Source organism: Rattus norvegicus, chromosome X (genome assembly GCF_021556685.1).
Source record: "Rattus norvegicus strain SHRSP/BbbUtx chromosome X, alternate assembly SHRSP_T2T, whole genome shotgun sequence".
Classification (NCBI taxonomy): domain Eukaryota; kingdom Metazoa; phylum Chordata; class Mammalia; order Rodentia; family Muridae; genus Rattus; species Rattus norvegicus.
This window is the reverse complement of record NC_141554.1, coordinates 56,532,315-56,559,914: the sequence shown is the minus strand read 5'-3', so window position 1 is coordinate 56,559,914 and position 27,600 is coordinate 56,532,315. Positions and strand designations below refer to the sequence as shown.

General features: G+C 36.6%; 1 protein-coding gene across 8 annotated transcripts in view; it reads right to left on the bottom strand.

Moving 5' to 3' along the window:
* Positions 1–27,600, bottom strand: part of Dmd (dystrophin) — a 2,349,574-nt gene that overhangs the window by 775,889 nt on the left and 1,546,085 nt on the right. For all 8 annotated transcript variants that reach the window (XM_087599109.1, NM_001370876.1, XM_087599108.1 and 5 more), the window contains 2 exon segments: positions 21,486–21,587; positions 14,382–14,490 (listed from right to left, as the gene is read on the bottom strand). In XM_087599109.1, coding sequence (XP_087455235.1) covers positions 14,382–14,490; positions 21,486–21,587 — 211 coding nt within the window.

Below are 27,600 nucleotides of genomic sequence, written 5' to 3'. Positions count from 1 at the left end.
CACATATATATATATATATATATATATATATATGAAATATATCCAGGTCCAGTGGAGCATAACAATACTCTAAGTATTTGAGGGTCTGAGGCAGGAGTACGTCCAGTTCAAAACCAGTTCAAATCTACATAGTAAGAGTCTATAAAAGGGAAAGGATAAAATGCGGCACTATCAATCGCATTGGCCCAGAATATGACTTCTATGAATATGAAAGACCATAGCTATACTACCATAAGTAGACTATAATATTCGAGAAATGGTGATGGGGGTTGTTAAAATGTTTACAGGGTAAACTAAATCTACAGCAAAAAAAGATGAGTTATAAAAATTTGAGAGGGGATAAAATCAAGTGTACTTAGTGATAACTGTCTAAGAGGATTAAGATGAGAAATTGTGAGGAGTCATTCCTGGATATTTGTTACTAGATTAGTGAACCTATGAGAACTGAAAAAAGGGCATGGACAGGAAGACTCACCTATTAACCCACAGAAGAAGAGCTGCTTAGTTAGAGACATCTAAGTGGAAAATGGGTAGCCAGATAATATACATCTAAGTTTTATATGAACATTGACAACATAGACACCATTTGAGTCTAAATCTCTCTTCTAACTTGTATGTCTACTAAATGGTGTTATAATTGTTGGAAACACAATATACATATAATTGAACTCACAGTTCCCCTGAGCAGAAAACCAATTTATATTTTAATAATTTCCATTTGTTTCGGACAGAGAGCTTGCCAAGTCAAGAACATGAATATTTGAGTTTTTTAAATATAATTCCCATTCATATGTCTAAGCAGTTTTATGGTGCTATTGTTCCCATATGCCACAAATATCTCAAATCTGTCCACTCAGTCTCATTCTTTTTCTAAGTTCCTGAACTGTTATAATAGCTTTTAATTGTTACTAGTCTGTTCTCTGCTATTTAGTTATAGAAACCTCTCTAAATATCAGACAAAGCCCTGGTCCCAGCCTCTTTAAGACATTTCTGGCATCCTCAAGCACCAGGCACACAAGTATACACATGTAGCCAAAACACCTATTCACGTAAAATAAATTACATTTTTTAATTTAAAGTTTATATTATTCACTAACTCCAAAACATGGGTTAGTTATCCTGTAAACTTCTTCTCTAAGACCATTAAGAGATTGTGTAGAAACACAAATGAGATAGTTTTCCCAATTCTAATAAAATATTTTATTACCATCCCACCCAAAAAAAAGACATTTCAATAGTTTTCACGTCTTCTGCTGTATTGCTTCTCCTGTTGCTGCAGAATACCCAGACAAAAGCAACTCAAGGAAGGGTTTATTGTCACTCTTGTTTTTATCATACAGTCCATCATGATTAAGGAGCCATGGCAAAAGGAAGTTTAGATAGCTGCTCACAAGGCATCTTCAGTTGGAAAGCAGAGGGGAGCTCATCTGGTCCTCAGTCTGCTTTGTTCAGTCCCTCACTCCAGTCCATGAAAGGGCAGCACCCATTGGATGGTGCATTTTCCCATCTCAATTTAAATAATCTGCATAATCCCTTACAGATACAGCTAGAGGTTAAGCTAATTCAAACAGCCCCTCACAGGTATATTTGGGCCTTGTTTCCTTGGGTGATTTAAATCCTGCCACGTCCACAATCAATGGGAACTGTCACATCTTCCAATTAAACATGACTGATTCTCATAACATGGTTTCAAAAGCACACAATTTTATTCTCATTCTCCTCCTGTAATTCTACCGTAACATATCCTTTCTCATCTGCTTCTAACCCTAACTCAGTGATTTAGACAATCCTGGGGTTGAGGTTTTGTCTTTTACTGTCTATTGTAATGCTAAGTGCGGGCCCCCAAAACCTGGAGTCTGAGCCTAGTTAATTCTTATTGCTGAAAAAAGATGCCAACAGCCAATAGCTGGACAGAAAAGATATAGGTGAGGTTAAGGTTTCGGGGGCGGGGGTTGGGGGGAGGTTGGGTTGGGAGAAGCAAAAGGAAGTCTCCATGGGAGATAAGACAAGTGTTCAGGAGAGGAGAAAGGAGAGCCACCACCATGGGTTAGCTGAGTTATAACAACTTGGCCAGGTGGGCAGCCAATTGGAGGTAAGAGCGGTCTAGATGAAACACAATAAGTAATAACATGGGTTATGAATAGAAAGGTTGATTCTAACAGCATGCAGGGTAGACAGTTGCCTCGCTACTGTGCTGCCTAAGGTATCCCTGAAAATATAAAGGCTGTGTGCGTGTCTTTCATCTTAGAACATAAGTGGTCTAAGGTGGGTAGAATCCCCGAGCCAGGATTTTTAATATTATTTTCTATGTCTTGGCATTGCTTAGGAAGTTCCAGGCCTGATTTTGTCTCCAATGTATCTTTGCAGTGTTTCTTCTGTCTAAAATACTCACATTACTTATTTGCCTAGGCATGTCTGGCAGCCTTTCAGGTCTCAGTAAGTACTATGTTTGCAGTAAGCAGTCCATTCTATTCTTCTGTTATGCCACTTCATGCTGCTTTAATTGGCTCGCCTTCGTTCTTTAGCAGTGTTCCATTTGCTGGTATCTGTCATATGTACTTATAATTTCCCATGCCTTGTAAGCCCCCAGAATCATGTTTATCTTGATCAATATTGTATCTCATACAAGCAGTAATACATTTCTTGTCAAAATAAAATATTGACACATTAGGAATGTCATCCTTAGAGAACTTCCCCCATAAGTGTAATCACGCATTTGCAGTGACTTTTTATCATATTGAAGGTAACATCTCTGCTGCTTCTCAGCACATATTTTATCTTTCCCACTAGTTCATAACTTAAGATCTACTTGGTCGAAGTGGTAGTTTGATCTGCGCTTGTATTTGGGGGAATTATTTACCTATGTAAATGTGCAAACCATAAAGCTAAAAGAAAACCTAGATGCGACACGTACCATTGACATCTCTCAAACTGTCATCTGATGCCATGTGATGCAGCAGTGATTGGCTCTGTGTAGGTATACCTAAAAGTGCCTCAGTAATTAAGCATATGAAACTCATTTTCATAAAATAATAACTGTAACATTTTGTTATCTACTTTTCATAGACTTTGGCTGCTAGGATAGGAAAATGTCCTCTAAAGCAAGGGAAAATTTTCCAGACTCAGTTTTACAAACATTGCTAACCCTTTTAGCAAATGATTGTGGAACACTGACAATAGTTTCGCAAATTGTTGCAATCCTTCTCTTATTTTCATCATGGATGCTTTTACAAATTTCCTTTTTATGTATGTACGTGGTATTATTGGTTTTGAATAAGTATTAGAACCACTTAGGATTATAACTCTTCTCCTTATGGAGAATGGTAAAATATAAATGTGCCTCACCATCTATGTTTACTTCATTAGGTAATAATTTATCAGTAAGACTTTATTTTAAGGAGACATCAGGAAACAGCAGTTTGTAGGCTAAGTCTGTCCCAACACTCAGCTTTATAATTAAGGATTTATTGGAACACAATCATATTTGTTCATTTAGAAACTCTTCAGGGTTGATTTTGTCCTTCAGTAGTATAGTTAGATCATTTTGGCTGATTTTTTTTTACCTAAAATGCAAGCATAATTACTATCTGGCTCTTCATATAATAAACTGAAAATCTCTGCTTTAAAACTTTTAGGTGGAATGATTTTATTAATCAATATCTGAAATAGTAAATTTAAAAAGCACTACTCTACTCTTACACTATAAAAAGGAGACTTTTTATTTTCTTCAATTTACATCTTCCCTGCTTCAAAGGCATCACTTAATGGCACTGTGCTGTTATTGGGTAAATCAATTCCTAATTTCACTATTGTAGTTAAAGGAACAATGAAGCAGAAATAGCAAGTAAAAAGCTTCAGTTTTGAGTTTCCTCAAATTCAGTTTCTGCAACTGCAGTAAAATGATCATTTTTGTCCCTTAGAGACATTTTCAGGATCAAAACAGGCAATAATAGGAATGTATTAAGAACGTACCATTTGCAACCATGCAGATCTTAATATTTATTTCCATCTTGAGTTTTGCTAGCAATAATTACAACTTCTTTTAAATAATATTCATAGGTATCATGAGCAATCTGATTGTTTAGGTATTCTGCCACCCGTGGTTCAGTCCTTGAGTATGTCTCTGTTAACATGACTTACTATGGACTACATCTTCTCTGTCTAGGTTGGTCTCCTCATTTCACTCAACCCACGTGTACCAACTGTGTTTATTACAGCACCTTTTACTAGAACACTTCAGCTTTAACCACATAGAGAATGTGTACTTGAACCTAGATATATGTTTTATTGGAACACTAACTAGTAGGGATGAGTGCCTTTTCATTCTTTGGAACACAGAAATCCTAAGAAGTAATGATTAGAAGAACGACAATGGGAGGAGAACTAGCAGGTTGAAGTTAGAGATAAAAGGTTAAATAAGTGGGTTGGCAGGGATATACAATATAGAACAGCAGGCCTGGCTTTCCAGAATTCATGACAAACATTAAGTTTCTAGTCTGTATATTGATTGGAAAAAATTCCAGCAAATACTCATTTCTATTTTGTTGTAGAGCTTTGCTATCCAATGGCATTCGCATATTTACTACAACTACTCAACAAAGAAAACACTAGGTACATTTTAGAATATCAGGTCTTAACATAGCATGTACACCAAAAAAAAAAAAAAAACCCAAAACAACAAAAATCCCAGAAACAAAAAAAGTTTACCAAAATGGTTTGTATAGGTCAACTGTTGTACTCACTGAACGTGGACTAGCACAGAACACAGGGAGAATAAATAGAACTAAATAGCAAGACTGAGGGAGAAGCAAGCTTATAATGTCAATGCTTTTCTAGTCACTGTGCCTCTTAAATTCCAGAGAGACAGAATAAATACAGAAAGAATGCATGTCTTTTTACTTAAAGCACTTTGATACCCTGAGGTTGGTAGTAAGCTTTAAGACATAATTCATCCCAAGATGCATTAATTTTAAGATTTAGATGCTGTGATAGAAAGAGGGCTGAGGGAGACAGAGTACTCTTGTCAATCTTTGTCTGGAAAATTCACTCACACAAACATGTATAATATCATAATATTATGTAGTATTATGTATTGTTATATGTGGGCTATGTTCTAGGATTATGTGGCCAAGACTCAGTATATTTAACACACAGTTCAAAGACAGGCATAACTTTTAGAAGAGAAGAATCTAATGAATTCAGGACCTTGCTGTGCTCATTTATTAGTTTCTAAGTCTCTTGGGGATAACCGTTTAGTTTTTGCGTTTGTTTCCAACTATGAAAAACAAAGAAAAGTTATGTGGCATATATCTCATGATGAGGTTTAAGATTAAGCAGAACAACACACAAAGAATATTTATGCAATGTCTGCTGGAGAGTAAGAAATTAATACATGCTAGCTCTAAGATAACTATTAGGTACATTTGGGTCAATGGAAAAACCATGGAGATAAATTGAAATGAAAGTAGGTATTATTTTGGAAAACAGTATGATCTGCCTATTTAATACTGGAATTGAATGAGACAGCAGGACTGCAGAGACCCTCTAATAGAGTTAAACGTGAAGTGACAATGTTGTTTTGCCTGATTTACATGAGACCTTTGTTGGTAAAGCATAGTTTCATCAAAATACTCAATATGAAGCATTTATTCATCCAGATAATAAACACAAATCCACGCATTTAAACATTCCTCAGAGTCAGAGATCAAGATGAAAATTCGTAGAATCATAGAGATTTGTGTCTATAAAGTTGCTTATTATAGTCATATTCAAAGAGCTTGGAAGGGGTAGTGTCAGCTTTTGAATCAGATTTTTTCATTACTTCTCTGTGTTGGGGTTGCAACACATGCTGTGAGTGGGCTCCAGATATTCCTCAAGCTGGATGCAGATAGCAAATTGAATATGATTGCTTTGTTAGGCACCTTTGTCTTTCAGTTAGTGGGAGTGAAAGCCAATTGTATTGGAAACCATACATTTTATCTATCTATGTATCTATGTATCTGTGTATCTGTGTATCTATCTATCTATCTATCTATCTATCTATCTATCTATCTATCTATCTATCTATCTATCTATCTAGCTATCTACCATCTGTCTATCTATTGTCAAACTGAATCTTGACCTTGAAAACAACTTCAAATCAAAGTGCACTATTCAATTCTGAGTCAAGTCCTTGTTTGTTACACAGAGTACTAGGTTCAAAAACGAATGGCACATTTTATTATAGATAAATAAGATGAAGGGTGCAACTTCTCTTTTGATCATACTGCCCTTAGTGAGCAAAAATGTTTATCACCAAAACCATAGTATTAATTATGTTGGTTAAGAAGACGAATTTTCTCACTCTCATTAGTATATGATAGAAAATCATCATCCCATATTACAAATTAGTGAGAATCTTAAATGTTCAAAAATTTGATTCCCCATATACCTTGAGATTGTTTTCCTGTCAAGAGAAGGACATTTATGACCTATTCACTTATTTTGAACTTAACGTGAATGGAAATAATAAGCCAAAAAATGAGCTCATAGTGAGTTCTCAATTTTTAGTTTTATCAACAGTTCCTTCCCAATTACATTGAATAAAAAATGTTCTGGATAAAATAAAAAAAGAAAATCATCTTCTCTACTCTTAATACACACTTGATATTATAGAATTCTTATTTATACTCCCTTTCATATATTTATATGATAATAAAGAATAACCCTGAAAATATTGAATATGTAAAGAATTGAATTATATAGTGGCATATTATTTGCTTCCTCCTTTTGTAATGTTGGAAAGCATTTAGTTTAGTTTTCTTTTTGAGGGCATAATAAATATTTGCTGAAGCAGGACATGAGGGACCATCATTTTTCCTATTTATTTTATTGTAGGCAGGCAGGTCTACACTATAATTTGGGCACTGGTATAGTTAATGCTATTTCAATGGAACCTAAATATTTGATACTTCCACTGAGTATATAATGAATTCATTTTGGGCTGCTAGTGTATAAGAAATAAAATAAATATTTTCTTACAAATAATAAAATTGAGAGGATAAATTATATGAATTTTTAGAAGAAGATGGCAATTAAAGAAGTTCTCAAATTGGATGTCAAAGAAACATTCATGAAAGTGAGTTAAGGAGATCACCAGTTAGATGTGGTCTGGAGATTTGCACCAAAATCACAGAGCATCCCCATTTGAAAAGTAATGTATGTTTTTTTTTTTAATTATATTTTAATTCTTTGTGTGTTGACCTCTGTGTGGGGGTGTGTGCACATGAGTGCAGGTACCTACAAAGATCAGAACAGGGTGCTAGACTTTGTGGAGCTGGAGTTTCAGGTGGTTCCGAGCCACTCAGTATGGGTATTGGGAACTGAATATGGATCCTATGCAAGATCCCTACATGTTACCGTCTTAACAAAACAGGAAGTAACATTATGATTCTGCCGATGAATCATTTTTTTTCTTTTTTTGATTGGTTATCTTATGTATTTAGATTTCAAATGTTATCCTCCTTCCCAGTTTCCTCTCTACAAACTTCCCATTCCCTCCCCCATCCCCCTGTTTCCATGAGGGTGCTGGCCCACCCACCCACTCCTGCCTCACCACTCCCTGCCTCAGCATTCCCCTCCTCCTGGGCATCGAGCCATCATAGGATCAAGGGCCTCCCCTCCCATTGATGTCAAATAAGGCTATCCTCTGCTACATATGCAGCTGGAACTATTTTTTTAAGAGAAAAAATGAAGTGAAATCTATGAGTACATTGGGAAACACTAAAATCTAAGCTATAGGTTAGAGTTTTGGGTTCAGAATAGACAACTAAACAGCTAGAAAATATGATGGTTTAATATATCTAGTATTATAACCACATAGAGAGGCTGATTTAAATATAAAGTAGATGTACTTTTGAAATCTTTGAAGACATAACCTGTTACATGCTTGTAGGTGGCAATAATATATCATTGCAGGAAAGGGGTATATAGACTTTATAAAGTGACTCAGTCACGAATAGGCTATCATTCATCAATCATGTCCAAAGCTCTTAACAGTAAAACTATATTGAAAACATACAAGGCCGTGGCTTGGAGGAGGAGATTACAGGCCTTGAAGTCTTTAGAAAGAATTATTTTATTGATAATCTTTGGAGAGATGCATGTTTTACACTACACAATAAAAAAGTGTGAAAAACACTTCATTGAATAATGTCTAAGTCAACAGTGGAAAAAGTACTCTGTTTTTACTCAAACAATTAGAGAGCAACTGGAATTACGCAACGCTGGAATATTGAATAGGAGTAGTGGCAGGACTCTGCCTCGTCTCCATTACTTCATAGCAGAGAAAGAATATATGCTAAGACTGCCTCTGAAAGATCACTGAGTACCAGAACAAAGGAGAGGGGGGGGAGACACACAGAGAGAGGGAAACAGACAGAGAGAGAGACACAAAAGGGGTGGGGGTCTACAGAAAGTGAGCATGTCTTTAGTGGCTTCTTGAGATAGTGGTGAAGAAGAAATGGCCTCTCTGAAATCATGCAGACTATAATGTTTTTTTCTCTTATATCACAATTTGATTTACGAAATCCACAGAATAATTATAATAACTAATAATGGATTTAGTTTGGAAGGATTTTTTTTTAATCCAGATGTTCTCTTTTTATTTTTAACCTGGGTATCCTAAAGAGAAGCTCTCTGTCTGGCAATTTTGTGCTACAGTACTGTTGGCCATATTAACAAAAAAATAATTGAATTACACTTCTCCTTTATGAGTCAAACCAAAACAATGAGATTAGTTATTTTGTTCAGTGAAGTAAAGCTAATCTCCCACACATATCTGGGAATTATTTTCCTCTTAATGAAAATAGATTTTTTCTCATATAATATATTTTGATTATAGTTTTCCCTCCCTTTACTACCCAGCTCCTCCCTACCCCACCCCACTCTTTCTGTCTTTCATTAGAAAAGAAACCAGTCTAAAGTTTTTAAGCCTATAACTTAACTGTACATGTGCTATTTGCCATGCAAATACTGAGGCTTTCACAGTCTATCACCGTCTAGGATGCTGACAATGATGTCTCTGTTGTGTCTTTCTATTTAGTTAAGCACAAAGCATTGTGGATAAACCTGGCCTGGGACCAGGATCCTCCACAAAGAAAATAGAATGATTTGCTCCTGATAAATGCAAACAATTCTGGGGACTGTTCCAGGAAGCCATGGTCACTTCTTTTTATAGTGTGATACATCTCATTATATTTCAAAAAGCCTCATTGCTCTGATGTACTTTAATATGATTTTGAAATGAGTTAATTAATGAAAAGACTGTTTCTGTAGTTACTCAAGGCTTTGAAAGATCTTGAGAATGTTCTACAATGATTTAAAATAGTTAAAATAGTTCACTAAGGGCCTTCATATGTTAAGTATAAAGTCCCCCTTCCTAGGGTATGCATTTGGGGATAGGGTTTAAAATTAATATAGTATAGATACAAAATCAACGACAATGTGGCCTTTAATATTTTCAGTATAGAAATCACATCTTGTATGTCTTACTTGAGATAGAACCTAGAGCCTTGTGCATGTTAAGTATTATACCACTGAGTTCCTGTCTTAAACCCACAGTCTTCGTTCATGAAGAATCAATGGATTTGACTCCATGGGCAGTGATTTGCTTTATCTAAAGAGTTTATTCACAGCAGAGTGTAAGCTACTTTATATTTGATACTATATTTTCAAGATTGCTCTTGGGTCCTGCTATCTCTAAAATTAAGCACAGGAAGAATCACTTTACTAGTGTTTAATCAACAACAAACCTCTATCAACTGTGTGTGTGTGTGTGTGTGTGTGTGTGTGTGTGTGTGTGTGTGTGTGTACAACATTCAATTTCATTTCATACCACTTGTCCTGCAATAGTTGTGCTAAATCTCCTCACTTGGAGTATGGTGTTAGGAACGTTTTTCTGAGAGATTTCTTTTGAAAATGCTAAGTGGAGTGCTGTAGAACATGAGCGTTCTCAGGCCTAGCAGCTTGTGGATAAGAAAGGATTCACAGTGACATTTACCACCAGATTTGCTGGATCTTTGCTTCCATCTGCCACACAGGCCTTTAGACCAATGCTAAGTCCTGTCTGTCTGGCTAAAAATGTCCCTTTGCTTCTCCAAAGGAACGTCATACAAGTGTAGTTCTTCTCCAAACTACTGTCCGCTATGGACGCAGAAATACTCTGCTAGATAGCTCACCTGCTTCATGTGCTTTCCACTCCTTGCACTTTGAAGCTACGGAGCCCTTCCTCAAAGAAGGACAGAGATAGAAAATGCTGGATGTATGAAGGAGTTTCTCTGTTAGTTACAGCATTAAATTTCACCAGAACTCGGAATAAGTTACACAAAGTAGTAGATGGAAAGATAAATTGTTTCAAGCAACCAAGGCCTGGTACAGCAGTGTTTCACCTGCATTCCTAAGACCAGCAGCCAGCATTGGACTCTCCTTTAAACCTAGTAGAGTGACTTTTCCTCAAAATCACTAGAACAAAACTTTTAAGGTAGGAGTCTCACAGTCTCCACTTTAGTAAGAAATTGATGTTTTCTTCTTGTATGCTGAAATTTGAAAACCCCAGACATAGGGCACTGGGTGCAAACCAAGACGTGCATCTTGTTCTTTCCCCATTGTGGTAGTATATGTATCAAGATTGTTACTATCAAGCCTGTTGACCAAACAGGCATGTAACATATTTCAAGATATTGTCATTATGCTATCACTTATATGGACTAAGCCTTCAAGTTGCATTGACAAATAGAGAATAGTGGCAGTGATATATAAATGTCAAAGTCTAAGCATCATGAGGTCCTCAAGCTTCTATCTCCTTGTCTTAGAAGACTGCCTTGAGAGCACCACAGAATGAAGCCATAATTTGGCCTGCTAGAGGATGCAGGCTGTCAGAAGAAATGAGGATGTCTAGTGAACAGCCACCTCTAAGAGAGGATTAGAGAGCTTTAGAGTGTCTAGCTCATTAGATGCTGAATAACTGCATTCAGACTAAGTGGAACAATGACAATAATCATTCAGCTGGTAACAGGACAAAGTGAGTCACACAATCAAAAGCAAAATTTCTTTAGGCCACTATGTCTTGGGATATTATATGCAATAATAGGTAACTGAGATGCCCGTATACTTTGGATCATCAAAATAAATCAAACATTTTTGAGAGCATGACCACTTATCTTGTAAATTTGAACAATTTTTACAGCTCAGACAAGACCACTACATTATATTATATAATAGAAGTAAACAGCCACAGGGATGCTTGCTTTAGTGTTTTTTTTTAAAGGCCACATTGAGACACATAAAATCAATTCCAATAGAAAGTCACTTTGAACCCAAGTCTCCACTTATGTTAAAAGAGAAATATTTAACCAGATGACAACTTCAATGATTCCAGGCTCAGCACTCTGTTTCTAAGAAATTCAGAGAAAACTGATTTTAAGACACACCAATACAGATCACTGTAAGGCTGTGCTAAATTAGCATTAACTACTTGCTCTTTGCATCTAATTAGAATTCCCATTGTGTTGTGGGACAGATATATAGTGTAAGACACAGCAACAAAACAATCACTACTTGATGTAATTGGATTAGAATCCTGTCTCTCTTGTTTTGTAGCTGTGTGGCCTTAGTCTAGCAATACTGTCCCTATGCCTTGGGTTTCTTACCTTAAATAAGCCGTAACTAAGCAGGTTTACTTTACAATTATTTCGGGAATACAAATCAAAGTGTAAAGGAAGCTATGTATGTAAGAGTGATACTTTGAAAACCATCAAGGGAAATCATGAACACTAGCATTTTATACTATAATCTAGGGAGTAATAATCATATGACCAAATAATGCTGTGACTTAAACTTTTAAATAGTAAATTCAGTTTAGATTAAATTACTACGTGTCAAAAAGCCAAGAATACAAAGAATTCTTAATGCTGTTCCTTAAACCACCACATGAGAAAAAAATATCTTGGAATAAACACAAGATGATTCTGAATTATTTGATTCTTCTCATTCAGCATTTGTGTGTTTAGTAGGCTGAGCTCATTCTCAGTTTTCTGTAAGTTTGCCGAAGGAGGTACTGATCTCTTTGAGAAAATTCCTCTCCCACTTTTCTAACTTTGGCCCTCATGCTGCCTACTCTCACCAGTGGCTCAGACCTGAGGACAATCCCACACTCGCCACCTGCAGCAACATAGCAGGAATAGTGGGGCAACACAAGGACACATAGATGGTGATGAAGTCCTCACTTAGGGAGAAGAGAATGGAGGAGGTGACAATATTGGCTTCCTTCATGGTGCTTGTTCTTTGTGTAACCTCTGCAGCGGGCTCACTGGCTGTGGTGATTGTCACCACACTCCCACTCCAGTACCTTCCTTGGTGTTGCAGCTGTGGGTTTTGGTTCTGCCTATTATAATTTCTGACCATACATACACAAGGCTCACTGCTTTGCATCACCTTCTGATGTTCTCAGGCCAGACAAGATTACCTGGCTATACTTCAGACAACAATGCCCTCATCACCATTCACTTCCCCACATTCACCCATTCCCATTTTCTCTGAAACTGTGTTTCTCATATTCCAGTGTGTGCTGGAATCACCCGGAGAGTCCATTAAAATGCAAATAAGCTTGCAAGGGCTAAGGGTAGGCCTTGACTTTCTGCCATTCTGTTCTAGGCCAGTTGGCAGTAATCTGTAGACTATACCTTATGGCACTTATAATTGAGATAATACATTTCCTTTTTATTGTTTTACCATCTTTCTCTTTTTTTTTCTTTTTTTTCGGGGCTGGGGACCGAACCCAGGGCCTTGTGCTTGCTAGGCAAGCGCTCTATCACTGAGCTAAATCCCCAACCCCCATCTTTCTCTTCTGCTTTGACTGTGCTTCATAAAAAGAGAGACACACATATTTTATGATGAATTTTCAGCACTCAGTCCAGTGTTTAATTCACAGAAGTTTCTCCATGTAGAGTGATTGGATAGATTAATTAATTATATATGTACTTAAAAAAACTTAGACTATATTTCCAGCTAGAAACACCATCATACCATTTAGGAACACAGCATCTTAAATAGATTTCTGTTCCCCGGCTTTGATTATTTCTGTAATATTCAGAGTAACTTATTTTTTTCCATCTTTATTAACTTGGGTATTTCTCACTTACATTTCGATTGTTATTCCCTTTCCCGGTTTCCAGGTCAACATCCCCCTAACACCTCCCCCTCCCTTTCTATATTGGTATTCCCCTCCCCATCCTCCCCCCATTGCTGCCCTCCCCCCAACAATCACATTCACTGGAGGTTCAGTCTTGGCAAGACCAAGGGCTTCCCCTTCCACTGGTGCTCTTACTAGGATATTCATTGCTACCTATGAGGTTGGAGCCCAGGGTCAGGCTATGTATAGTCTTTGGGTAGTGGCTTAGTCCCTGGAAGCTCTGGTTGGTTGGCATTGTTGTTCATATGGGGTCTCAAGCCCCTTCAAGCTCTTTCAGTCCTTTCTCTGATTCCTTCAACGGGGGTCCCGCTCTCAGTTCAGTGGCTTGCTGATGGCATTCGCCTATGTATTTGCTGTATTCTGGCTGTGTCTCAGAGTAACTTATATGGGTGTATAAACCCTTAAGTTCCATTCCACAAGCTTCTAAAAGAATCACTGGCATAAAATTTCTTCACAATATTACAGACTCTGAGAATGAACACACCAATGACATCTAGAGAACACATATCAATGAAGGATTGTATATGGACAACTGTGCATATTTGCTGAGAGAACCAAAAATTAGAGATTGTGAAAGAGAATAAACTGGACATAATCTATTCACTAGAACCTTGATAGAGCAATTTCAGTGCATAATGTTGACAAAAAAAACCCCACAACCTGGTACATGTTTTTAAATTCTCCAGTGTCACCGAACCCTGATCTCTGTGTTTAGATGCTAGGCATATGGTGGTTTGTTGGGGTTCCTTATCAAGAACCACCTTTATTTTAGTTTAAAACTACTCCCATGAATCCTCTGCTTTGAGTGAAGCAGAAATTCAAAGGAGAGGCCTTCTCTTAGAGTCAGCACGCCTTCACAAAGCCAGCCAGTTTTAATGCTAACAGTAAGATAAAGTATCGGTTTAAACCATTATGGCTTCTCCTCATGTGCCCTCTTTTGTTTGCAGTTGAATCTTCAGAAAACACAGCTTGTAATGCTCTCAATATCCAAGGAACCCACTCCAAGACCTTTTGCATAATAAATAACATAAACATTTACTCTTTTATGCAGAATCAGAAACCAATTTTCCTTCCACTCAGAGATAACATCACAGCCATGCTTTTGAACAAACAGTTAAAGCAAAAGAAAACACCTGGGACAAAATGTACTTACAGGCTCCAGTAGTGCTCAGTCCAGGGGCACGGTCAGGCTGCTTTGTCCTCAGCTCCCAAAGTAAATGGTTTACAGCTTCCCACTCAGACCTCAGATCTTCTAACTTCCTCTTTAATAGAAAAGCATACGTGTTACTGATTTTGCAAACACTGCCAGTATAACTTAACTCATCATTTTATTATCATTTCTGAGAATATTCTCCATAAAGAACACAAATTATTACAAGAAAACAGTGATTGCCATATAGACTTTTAAATTTTTTTTAATTTAAACGGAGGTCATGGGAGATGGCTCAGTGGAAACCCAAAGTGCTTGCTGTGCAAAATGAGGACCTCAGTTAAGCTACCTGACTAAATAGAAAAAAAAACTGGGGTGGCAGCTTTCACCTGGAATTCTGGGTGCTCTGTGCAGAAATAGGTGGATCCTCCAAGATCCTTAGCCATCATTCCAGTCGATCCATAAGCTTCAGACTCAGTGAAAGACCCTGTCCCAAAAACTATGGTGGATAAGTAACCGAGAAGACAGTCAGTATTGACCTTGTCTTCCATGTGTACACATGAATATGAGCATCCACACACGAGCAGGCAGCCTCATACATATAAACACACACAAATATCAGTGTCCCGTCAGTCTAAACTCTTTGGTCTTAAAATTTTAAAAATTGTAAAGTCAAGTCTTATGAGAATGCTTAGAATATATAAACTCTGACTGTGTGATGCACAGCCATGCATGTGGGTACTGCCACTGCAGAATTTTATCCCAAGTCTCCCTCTATAAATGTATCCAATATATGGGAGGCCTAGAGATGATATTCATGTCTCAAAAATCATAGCTAGAGCTACTGAACAAACTTCAATTGTTGCTCTCTACTCAGATATTTCGTTGAATGGTCTCAACAGCTCATATTTGAGTCTTTAGAATACTTTCAGTTTCAACTGTTTATTTTGAATTGTAAATGAATTTGAATGATACCCTCAAATAATCATAAGAGACATCTCTTACGATTACTTTGGGGTGGTCTCTAGGATTAGTCTAAGAGAATTTGGTTAAATAAATACAGTTCATAAGCCATTAACATTTACTCCTAGTGTATAACCAGTGGTAAAAAGTCACTGTCAAAACGCATTGAGCTGTCCTTATCAAATATAGTTAAGAAAAACAAAAACCTCAGCTTTTCTAATATATTGTAAATAGATATTGATGCTTAGAAATATAGTTTTCAGTGATCGCTTTGAGACTATGATAAATAAGTGTGGCTGGTAGCTGATAGCCAGCTAGGCCATGGTGATCCCAGTAAGACAGACACACAGATCAACATACTTTGAGAAAATTATCTTGGAAGAGAAAAGGATATCCCATGACCAGATTTAAAAGAACGACAAGGGCACTTTTCCATTTCAGAAATGACAAGTGTATACTGCTTCTCCTTGAACAACGACGTGATTTAGCCCTACTCAGTCCTTCTGAAATATTACACTAACTTTGATCTTCGACTTGACTGCTTCTTGACAGCACACTTTGGAACATGGATTCCACTTTCTTCACCCCGCTTAAAACTAAAAGTTCCTAAAACAAATGGTGCTTGGTCCTTTTGAAGTGTTTTCTCCTCTGCTAATAAGCTAAATAGCTTTCATTTTCACTACCAGTTTGCTCCCAGTAGTTGCAAGTCAGAGAGCTTTTTATGTTTGCATATTAAAATAGTAGAACCTAGTCTATGTTCTTAATAAGAAAGTACTCTAGCACTGAGCTACTCTCTCAATTGAGGGATTTAGCAGGGTCATATGGACATTAAAATTGTATGATAAATAACATAAATGAAAGTAATATGATTCATTCTCTAATATTAATTCGAAGTGATTGGTTAGGTTATATTTTACAATTTAATTTAATTTCCTTTTTTTCATACCCTGTCTGATGTAGCCATGGCTTGCAGGGAACTCATGAAATGTCCGGTAATGAACTTGAACCATTCCAAGTGCTGCAATGAAGGCAAGTCTAGTTTTATTCACCATCTGGGGATCTAAATTCAGATCTTCAGGTTTGAATGGCAAGCGTGTAATCCATTAAGTCATATGGCCACACACTACATATTTTATAAATTATAATATTTAAATAAACATTTTGATCAAGATTATACCTCAACCTAGTATATCATATGTAAATCTTGAAACATATGTTTATTGTAATGTATTAACCATTCTTAGGAAAAAAAATAAGCCATCAAGAAGTTCTTTGGAATGTTGATAAGACATATGAAGTAGAAGAAACTTGTTGGTATAAGATAAAAACAAGCTTAAGATAGTTATTAACAACAAGACAGCTTGAGGAAAGAAGACTTCCTGGATGTGACTGACTGTAATTGACATGACTAATGATGCTGTCACTCACTAGGTTATATGTGAGGAAAGACTGTCCATATGTCTTATTCTGAGTGAAAGATTGTGATGTAACCCTTTGGCCAATTATATAAAAGTTGTCACACCTTACATTCGGTTTCTCATTGAAGTATACACTGAAGAGTAAGTTACATATACTACAAGGTTTATTTAAGCGATATGGTTGTTAATATAAACAATTAGCAAATCAAATTTGCCTTATCTTATTTTAGCAAGTAATTACATTGTTTCAAATCCAAATAATTCTCTCGTTTGTAAAGGAGGCAATGTTAACATTTCAAATACCTCTACACATTTAAATGAAAATTAAGAAAAAGCTACATTTAAAATGAGTATGAGTATCAGAAACAAATGCCTAAATGTATGTGACTGTTTAAAGTGAGGGCTCTGAAATTAAGAGCAATTACTACTCATCCAGGAGAAGGTAGTTAGCTTCTTAGCACACATAGTAGATGGTTCACAAAATGTCTGAAGTTCCAACAGGATTTATTGCTCTCTTCTGGCTCTATGGACACCAGGCACATATTTGGTGCAAAAATATACGTCAGAGTAAAATATGAATACAAATGAAATAAAATAAATAAATGATTAAAGCAACAAATGGTTTGTTTCTTTTGCAGTTGTTGATACCTGTTGTCATGATAAGTGCTGTAAGTTTTAATAGAGTCTGTATATACAGAAAATACTGTCCTTGAATTTGATTTCTGAACACAGGCTTTCCTTAAATACTCAATCCTTCCTTCCCAGCCTTCCAATGATATAAATCATCATACTATTTTGTTGTCTTTTACTTTTGAAAGAAGTGATGTTGAGGTGATGTCTGCTCCTCTCAATGTAGAAAATATTAATCTCATCAAATCTTATTACCAAATATATATCTTGGCAAAATAGTATTTTACTGAAGTTCTATAACCAATCTTCAAATAATTCTGAAGATGGGGGAATAATATGAGCATAAAATAAAACAGAAGTATTGCCATGAACGAGAGAAACATACATTGTAAAGAGACAGAGAGTGGAAAAAGGAATGGACTGAGGCAGAAAGACTAAAGACTGACTGAGTTTTCTAATCATAAGATAATAAAATAATTATGGTAACTTTATATCAGAGGTTTATTCTCCCTTTATATTATATACGTTTTATCTCACAATATACTTTTATCTCAATGGTGAATCTTGAAAGAAAATATGGAGCAAGTTTAATAGAGTACGTAAAGTTGTAGATAGAGCAATAATACAACTAGAGAAGCTCAGAGGATACACACTGAAAATGAAGAAATAGCATCACAATTTTCAGATATGACAGTATACATAAATGACCCCCAAAATTCTACCAGAATTCCTATAGCTGAAAAACACTTTCAACAAAGTCGCTGGATACAAAATTAACTCAAATAAATCAGTAGCCCTCATTTATACACATGATAAATAGGCTAAGAGAGAAACAATACCCTTTACAATAGTTATGCATAATACAAAATATCTTGGTATAACTCTAATCAAATAAGTGAAAGGTGTGGATGACAGGAACTTCAAGTCCCTGAAGAAAGAAATTTAAGAAGAGATCAGAGGATAGAAAGATTTCCTATAGGCAAAGTTTAGAGCAGAGACTGAAGGAACGCCCATTCAGAGCCTGCCCCACATGTGGCCCATACATATACAGCCACCAAACTAGATAAGATGGATGAAGCAAATTAGTGCAGGCTGACAGGAACTGGATGTAGATCGCTCCTGAGAGACACAGCCAGAATACAGCAAATACATAGGCGAATGCCAGCAGCAGCAAGCCACTGAACTGAGAGCGGGACCCCGTTGAAGGAATCAGAGAAAGGACTGAAAGAGCTTGAAGGGGCTCGAGACCCCATATGAACAACTATGCCAACCAACCAGAGCTTCCCTGGACTAAGCCACTACCCAAAGACTATCCATGGACTGACCCTGGGCTCCAACCTCATAGGTAGCAATGAATATCCTAGTAAGAGCACCAGTGGAAGGGGAAGCCCTTGGTCCTGCCAAGACTGAACCCCCAGTGAACGGGATTGTTGGGGGAAAGGCAGTAATGGGGGGAGGATGGGGAGGGGAACACCCATAAAGAAAGGGAGGGGGAGGTGTTAGGGGGATGTTGACCTGGAAACCAGGAAAGGAAATAACAATCGAAATGTAAATAAGAAATACTCAAGTTAATAAAGATGGAGGAAGAAAGAAAGAAAGAAAGGAAGGAAGGAAGGAAGGAAGGAAGGAAGAAAGAAAGAAAGAAAGAAAGAAAGAAAGAAAGAATCTTCTATGCTCATGGATAGGTAAGATTAACAGTGAAAATGGCCATCTCAGGAAAAGCAATTTACAGATTCAATGCAATTCCCACCAAAATTCCAACACACTTTTTATAGAACTTGAAAGAGCAATTCTCAACTTCATATGGAAAAACAAAACAAAAACCCCAGGATAGACAAAATCGTCCTTAATAGTTAAAGAACTTTGGGAGGAATCATGATCTCTGACGTCAAGTTTTTCTCCAGAGAAATAGTCATAAAAACTGCTTGGTATTGGTACAGAGACAGACAGTAGATCAATAGAATCTAATCAGACTAAGAACTAAACACAATGACAACCTGATGTTAGGGCAAGACTCTTCACTAATCATATGTCTGACAAAGGGCTAATATATAAAATTTATAAAGAACACAGGAAGTTAATACCAACAATAAAAAGAATTCAGTTAAAAATGGGGTACAGAGCTAAACCCAATTAAAATTGGGGTACATAGCTAAACAAAGAATTCTCAACAGCAGAATCTCAAATGACAGGAAATACTTAGAGAAATTGTCAACGTCCTCAGTCATCTCTTTCAAATGAACTATATATACAGGAATTGGGGGAGCAAGAAAAGGAAAAGGAAAAATGTCATTGACTTACAAAATGGTTTTAAGAGAAGGGGAAAAAAGACAAGTTACATGGCTTTGTTCTTTTTGTTTCTTTGTTTGTTTTAAATCTTCCATTTATTCCACTGAGGGGCTAACAGCAGAGCTGGAGGAATTCAGTTGACGTATAAAAGCAGCGTTGGGGTTGAGTGTATAGGTGGAAGTGAGGTTCAGTTAAGCATTACTGGTTTGACTATTTTATATATGAGGAAAGCAAAACTGCCTGCATTTTGAAGGAAGATTTTTCTATGATTTATGCAAAAGCAGGAAGCAAAACAAAATTAAATGCACATCTGTGAACTGTAAGGGTTTTAAACTTCGGCTCACTGTCATACCCATATTGCACTAAGTTTTTGAGAATGCATCAAGAGTGGAAGGAATGGACTTATCTTTCATCCATTTGCTCATTTCATGGTTCTCTAGAATGAGGGTCTCTGCACTTTATCACTCTGGTAACTAAGCTGCTTACTTCTATCCACTGCAACACTGAAATTTGCTTTTGTCAGTACTGGCTCCATGTCTGCAGCCCAAACGCCAAAAACATTTATTTTCTTTTAAAAAGGATCATATGAAACCTTGAGTTTATGTAAATTATTTTTCTGGACTGCAGGTTTAGAGATAAATTTAATTTTGTACGAGGTACTTTTTAATATTTCCAGAGAAAGTTGTCCCTCTTGCATATTGTTTTTTGCCATTATGTTCAAAATCCAAGTTTAAATTTCCATGATGAAAACTCCCATGTCATCTTTGGGGAAAGCAAACAATTTTGAACAACTAAACCTTGGCCTACGTACATGGAAACTAAGCAATAACTTTGCAGACAGAATTTAAGTTCCATTAATGCTATTTACAAAGACAAACTGGTTTTGTATAATGAGGTTATTGACCTGCACTGTTTTAGAATGGTTTTGAACATGAGAGTAAGCCTCCTTAAATCTCAGCTAGCAACATTAGCCGAGAAACCAAAACTGATCAATACATAGCCAGTATTACAGGCCCTCAGAAACCTTTATCACAGTGGAAGCCATTAAAATGTTAGCCAGGTATGGAGAACAAGATAAACTCTACCTAACAGCTATTTATCATTTATCACTGGCTTGTCAATTGCAAATGGAAACCGTTGAATGGGAGTTTGTTTGTTGGTAATTGCCCTGAGTTTCGAGTTCTCTCCTCAGTAAGATCCTATGAATAAATGTATTCTGGACTTCAAAATGTACACAAAGAAAAGAAGGGAGTAGAAAACTTTCACCCAGGCCAGCTTTTTATTAAAAATGGTGCAATTATATATTTCACTAAAAATTCCTGACCCAATAACATACTGAAGCCTGAATACAGGGTTTTTCTCTTTCATAAGAAAAAGCAACATAGCAAGAAAAGGTCACAGACCATATTGTGATTCGTTCTAGCTGTTGAAGACAGTGTGCTGCAATAGCTTGATTTGAATTAAGCCAAACAATATGAAGAGTATCAGGGTTGGCAAGCAAAGTAATCAAGTCCCAAAGAATTTAATCGACCTTGAAGGTGGTACTACTTTTTGTATTGATGGTACCACACCAGGACAGAAATGAGTCCTTTTATGCAATGATTTGTTAATAGAGTTAAGATCACTATGTATAAATAGGATATGTTGATCAAAAGGACAGCTTTAGCTCTGTAACTATAGTATGGCCAATATTTCCTTACAAGTTAACTCAAGTTATTATAAATAGACACTGGCAATGGCATGTGTACAACAGGGGAAGCATAACCTATTATGAGGTAATAGATATTGCTAGAGGTTGCTTCATTACCTTCACTGGCTGAGTGCTTGGTTTTTCCTTATACAAATGCTGCCCTTTAGACAAAAGCCTTTCCACATCCGGTTGTTTAGCTTGAACTGTTACTTCAGTTTCCTGGGGAAAAGAATGCATACAGTGCAGATTAACTTCGCAGTTAGCAATAAAATTACTAAATTTAAATATACCCTTAGAGACTCTGCATGCATTGCGGATCAATTTCTGCATGGTACACAGGGGCATAAAATGTAGCTTTTGATGCAGAGAAAATAAATACAGGTTCTTGTGAAATACACTAACATTAAAACAACCCCAAATCCCTTGAATTGTATCATGATGATATTGTGGACAGAGATATTGTACACTTTTTTAAAAGTAAAATCTAATGATGAAAGGTATAATTTATCAGTATAATTAATACATATAAACAGCAGAACACCAATAATCTTAATATTTTCTGTGACTTACAGACTCCGTATTTTTTAGGTTTCTATTTTGAGCTACAGATCTAAATTGTCTCTTTCCTTGTCTCTGTCACACACCACACACACACACACACACACACACACACACACACACACACACACACACACATTCACTCATTTTCTGTAGCTGTGAGTGTACATGTAAGACAAAGCAGATAATTCTTTACAAATCACTGTTGAAATTAAGTGTCTTTCCAAAGAATAAACACTTAAAGCACAGTACCAACACTTATTATTTATTAAGCAGTCAAATTAAACAGGCCTTTTGAGGAGCGATTAGATTTTTTTATTGTTTGCTTTTTCCATTGCCCGAGGAGGACTAAAGCATGGCAAAAACACAAACAGCCCTTTAGGGATAGGAATATAAAGTGTTTTGTTACTGACTGCTGTCTCGCTCTCGAAGAAAGAACAAAAGCAACACGCATAAATTGAAACTGAAGGAAGCAAAGTTAAATATTACAGAAGACTTTTTGGATGGAACACTTATTAAACACTGGGATGGAGTATCGATTAATCAATGTCGTGCATCTGTCAGGGCCTGAACATCCTTTCTCAGAGCTGCTTTTGATTGACCCACATTCTTGTCTCCCTTTTCCTATCCTGGTACCTCCAGGCACTCACTGGAGTGTGTACTGGTTGTCCGGATTTGGTTTCCTCTATCCACACTATCCACTATGCTCCCAGGTTGCCCCCAAAGTCCACCAGGGTGGGAACCTGTGAACTTAAGATACTGTAATCTGGTCTTGCACAGCAGGATGTCTTGAAATATATGAGTACTCAGCACCTGCTCCTGAGAGAAACTATTTGTCTCATTATTATTAAAATAACTACAAGTGTGAGGCAGGCGCTTTGGTCAAAATGTTTCTATCATTAAGAGTTTATGCTGTATATTAATAAAATAAGAAACTAGTTGACTTTCATAGAACAGCTGATCAGCGCTCTTAGTCACCACTGCCAGAAAGGTATTGTGCCTTAAACTATAGTACCTGGCATGACAATAATTCTTTGATAAAAGTAGAATACTTCCCAAGATCAGAACAAGACACATCTATTTACAAGACCTGGTTTCCTAATAGGATTCTGACCACTACTCTTTCTCCCTTAAATGGCTCAACTACAAAAAAACATTTTGATGTACTGAATGGTCATACTTTGTAAAAATAATGAGAAAATAAATTACCCCAGAGTAGAAAGAGAGTGCATATGGTTAGCAAGGTCAAATTGTTTTAAAATTAGAACAATGGAACTGCTTTTTCCATCTGTACATGTATTATTTGTGTGTGCCGTGCATCACCAATATAAGTCTATGTACTGTGTCTATGAGCATTTCTGGAAAGACGCTGTGTCTGCAAAGACTGATTAACTGATTAGAACTGTAGTGATGTGAAGAGGATGTAATGCTGCAGGTTAAGAGCCTAATTATCTCATGGTGTGCTACTTTTAGCCACCTAAATATCTGTCCCCTGCTCACCTCTGTGTGAGAACTAAGATAGATAAAACTCTTAGAGTCTTTTAACTTAGCAGACTACTAGCTTCCAGAAACTCCAAAGCTAAACCCATCAAGAGAGCATCTGAGATCTATAGGGGAGATGACCTTATCTTGTAACCTGCTTACCAGAGGTATCTATCAATGTATTTTAATATTGCCTTGATTTTTGACGTTCTTTGTTCTGCTACTATAATACTTTATAAAACAGCTTCCATGTTGGAGCATGGAACCTTATACAACCTAGGCAGCTCTGTGCTTCCTGGCCCATGGTCACTCAAATTTGGCTACACAATAAAGATGTGTCATTCGCTTTGAAGCTTTGAAATGAGATCTGTGGTTCTTGCATCAACAGCATTCTCTCTAAATTACATGGACATTTTACATTTGAAAGTAATTATCTTGAACCAGAGTCATGTTGTACTTGTTACACTTGACAGAGGAAAGTAGTTCTTAATGTGGGTTTCTCATTTTTATAGAGCACTAAACTTGGAGTAGGTGGAGGACTATAGTTTCCACAAAACCAGCAACTTCTAATATATCCAGACATGTACTCCTTTAGCTCAAAAGCAGAGACTCATCCTTACTTTCAGACACTCTCATTTCTCTTTTCTTCACTCATTAAGCACATAAAAACGACATCAACCTCAAATTCCCTTGAAGTGTATAGCCCAAGATACAGATAAGCTCAAAGTTGGTATTTGATACATTTAAAACAATTTTAATCTCATAATATTTATAGAGTTTTGCACTGGACCCCAAGTTTCTTGTGTTGTTCATACCAATAGTATTTATTTTAATAAATAAAATATTACTTTTAATTAAATAGTTAATAAAATATTACTTGAATATACTCTTTAATAGTGGGTCTCTGACAGTCCATTACAGATGAGAGAGGGGCTCTAGGGCCCTGATCCTCCCCAGGGAATTGTTAGACATTCATGGTTTCTAGGTGAGGGAGATCATAGACTTTGTTGCTACTTGTAAGGAGTTAATGGTCCAGTCAATACAATAGTTCCAAAACTGTTCCCACACAGGAGGCACTTGTCAAACTTATTGGGTCACAACACACACACACACACACACACACACACACACACACACACATACACACACACAAAATACACACCCACCCACCCCCACAAAGACAAAGTGAAAACGATAATTGTTGGAAGGGGTGTTGGATGCCAAGGGGAAAGTGTAAGAGGCAGGTATGTCGGAACATGGTCCAAGAGTGGAGGCATGTGAGGAGATTTCTGTGCACTTGTGAGAGCACTCCAAATAAATAAGACAAGAGTCTTGGGGTCTCAGTTTCTTCAAAAACAAGGAATTGTTCTTGAAATGTGCTTTTGTTCCCCTCCCGTGTATAGTGAAGAGAAGTAAGCATATTTTAATTAATCTTTACAACTGCTATTGTTATTTGTTTATATGGAAAAACATGATTTTCTTTTGCCATGAGCACCTGGTTCATGTGATCATATACTGCTTGAACTCAGGAGAACTTTACACAAGTGACCCTTTTCAATCCTCAGGATGTAGATTGTCAGATGTTTGGAGTAAAGTTGGTTACTGTATGAGACTTCAGTCTTCCTCATTTATTGACCTCATTCTCCAATGTCCCACCACCTCTAGAGAAGTAAACAAGTGGTCTCATGAATCAGGGACCTGAAATCAGCTACGCAATAAGAAAGGTATCCCTCACAGGAGTTGAGTGAGAATAACGGGGCATCAACCATGGAAGGATTTGCCTTATTTTGAGCTTGTGCATGATTTTTAAAATAAAGTATGAACACAAGTGTCGAAACCACAACTATCAAATTGCTTGCAGGTTGTTCGTGATTATAATCCCTTGTTTTCAGAAGGTGAAAATTTAGATGAAAAAGTATGGGGCAGAGTCTTAAAAGACTATTGAAAAGGCATGTAACAAGGGGGAAAGATCCCTGTTCAATTAATTGGGCATTAATTTAGATTGTTATCAAAATGCTTAAAATGATAAGGAGTATATTAATCATGAGAAAGAACTGTGTAGTTATTAAAATGAATATAAACCAAATGATCAAACTTCAAAACTGGTAAAAAGAGAAGAATAACTATTTTCTTGGCCAGGCAAAATCGAAAGTAAAACCAGTGGCGCCCAGGACTACGCAGGTGAAAACTATGCTTGCTCCATTACTGGATCCACCTTTAAATGCGTAGCCTCTAGTGCCTGAAGATGATTCTGAGGCACGGGATGAGGAATTGGCATTCATTCTCACCTTAAATTCTCTCCACTTTTTGATGAGGACTTAAGAGTGCCTATGAAAAAGCTAGCTTTACTACCTAGGCAAGCTAGGTCCCAGCATGAAACACGAATATATTTTGCAATCCTCCCCAGCTTCATGAGTTGGGCTTCCTATTTCTAATGCTCTAACTATTCTATTAAAAAAAGTCTCTAGAATGCAAGATGGTGTTGGATAGTCCTTGCATATTACCTTGAGAGGTAAGAAAAGGTCTACAGCTATTTGAATCCAGACTGAAAGAGGCATTTGGGTATCATGTGGATACTTCCTTTAAACTTATTTTCCCCACTAAATTGTCTCCTACAGGTATTATAGCACAATAGGATAAACCTTTGAAATGGATTTATTTACACCATAGGAGACAGAAAATAATGCCTATTTACTCTCCTTGCTCAATTCATGATTCAGAGGAGCACCAGATGTCAAAATTATATGAATTTTTATCCTTGCTTATTACATTACATTTAACTAACAATCAGTTCTTAAGAACGTTACAGAATTCTATGGATTTTCAAACTTCATTTACAGATTATTATGGAAAGATAGGAAATCATTATTCAGTTGGCAGCTATTGAATTTTCTCATATGAACTGAATTTGTGATTACAAAAAATTGTCCACCCTTATCCCATTTCACAGGCAGATACTTATTTTATTGATGGGTTATCTAGGTGCATAGGAGAGATTCTGGGTCCAATATTCATCTATCTATTAATACTTCATTTTCCTCAGCATAACTGTTAGAACTGTCTGTTTTGGTTCATTTATCACGGTTAAGTCATGAACCCTTAAATATCATTTTAGATTCTACTTATATTGTAGAATTATTTCTGGCAACAGAAGAGTACTTTCATTTTGTCTTCACAGTCTCTTATGCTTCCATTACTACAAGAAGTACAACATCTGGGGAAAACCCACATACATTCTTTGTTTTTTATTCACAGGCATGATATCCTGTAGACTCCCTGGTTTCATTGCAGTAGAAAATAAACAAGTTGATGCATTAATCTTTCTTATTTTTACATCTCCAGACGAATATTTGTAAGGAATATGCCTCTGTCATTGTCACTGGATCCACTAAAACATTATAGGTTCCTCTTTGACTCCTCAAGCCCAAAGTCATATATATATATATATATATATATATATATATATATATATATATATATATATATAAAGTCTGTTCACATGGGTTCAAATTAAGGACCTATGCAGCAAAAAAGTTCAGTCTATGAAACACCTATGTCCGCTGAGAACCTATTGTTTTGGTGATGCTAAGCGCTTTGACCTGTTCACCTGCAATGCGTGCCTCTCAACACGTGTTATGTTTTTCATCTTCCTTTGCTTTCAATCCTGCCCATGTTCCCTTTAAAAATGACTGTATGTTTATACCTGGACCTTGGAACTATAATAGACTCATATATTTATCTGAAAAGTTGACTGTATTTATTTTTTTCCTTTGGATTTAAATTACTTCCTATTTGCATAGAGCATAATTAATAATTAATAATTAATTTTGTATTTCTATTAAATGGAAAACAGGGGCTTGCTTTGTACAAGACCCAACAACTATTAATCATATGGGTCTGTTTTCAAGATATCCTCTAGCTCTTTCTGATCAATAAGAAATATAACTTATAATACTGGACATAGTTTGTGATCTATGTACTTGGTAACAAAGTAGTATACACAATGCAATGCTTTCACTGTTAAAATATTGCAATTTGCATGCTTGAAGGATACCCATGCATCAAATAGCAATTAGATTTATCTACAGCATCTCAAATCAAAAGCACCCTGGATATCCCACTATCAAAAAGGAAAACGGAGAGGGGAACAATGTCACAACATGGTCTAAGAATGGAGTCATATGAGGGGTAT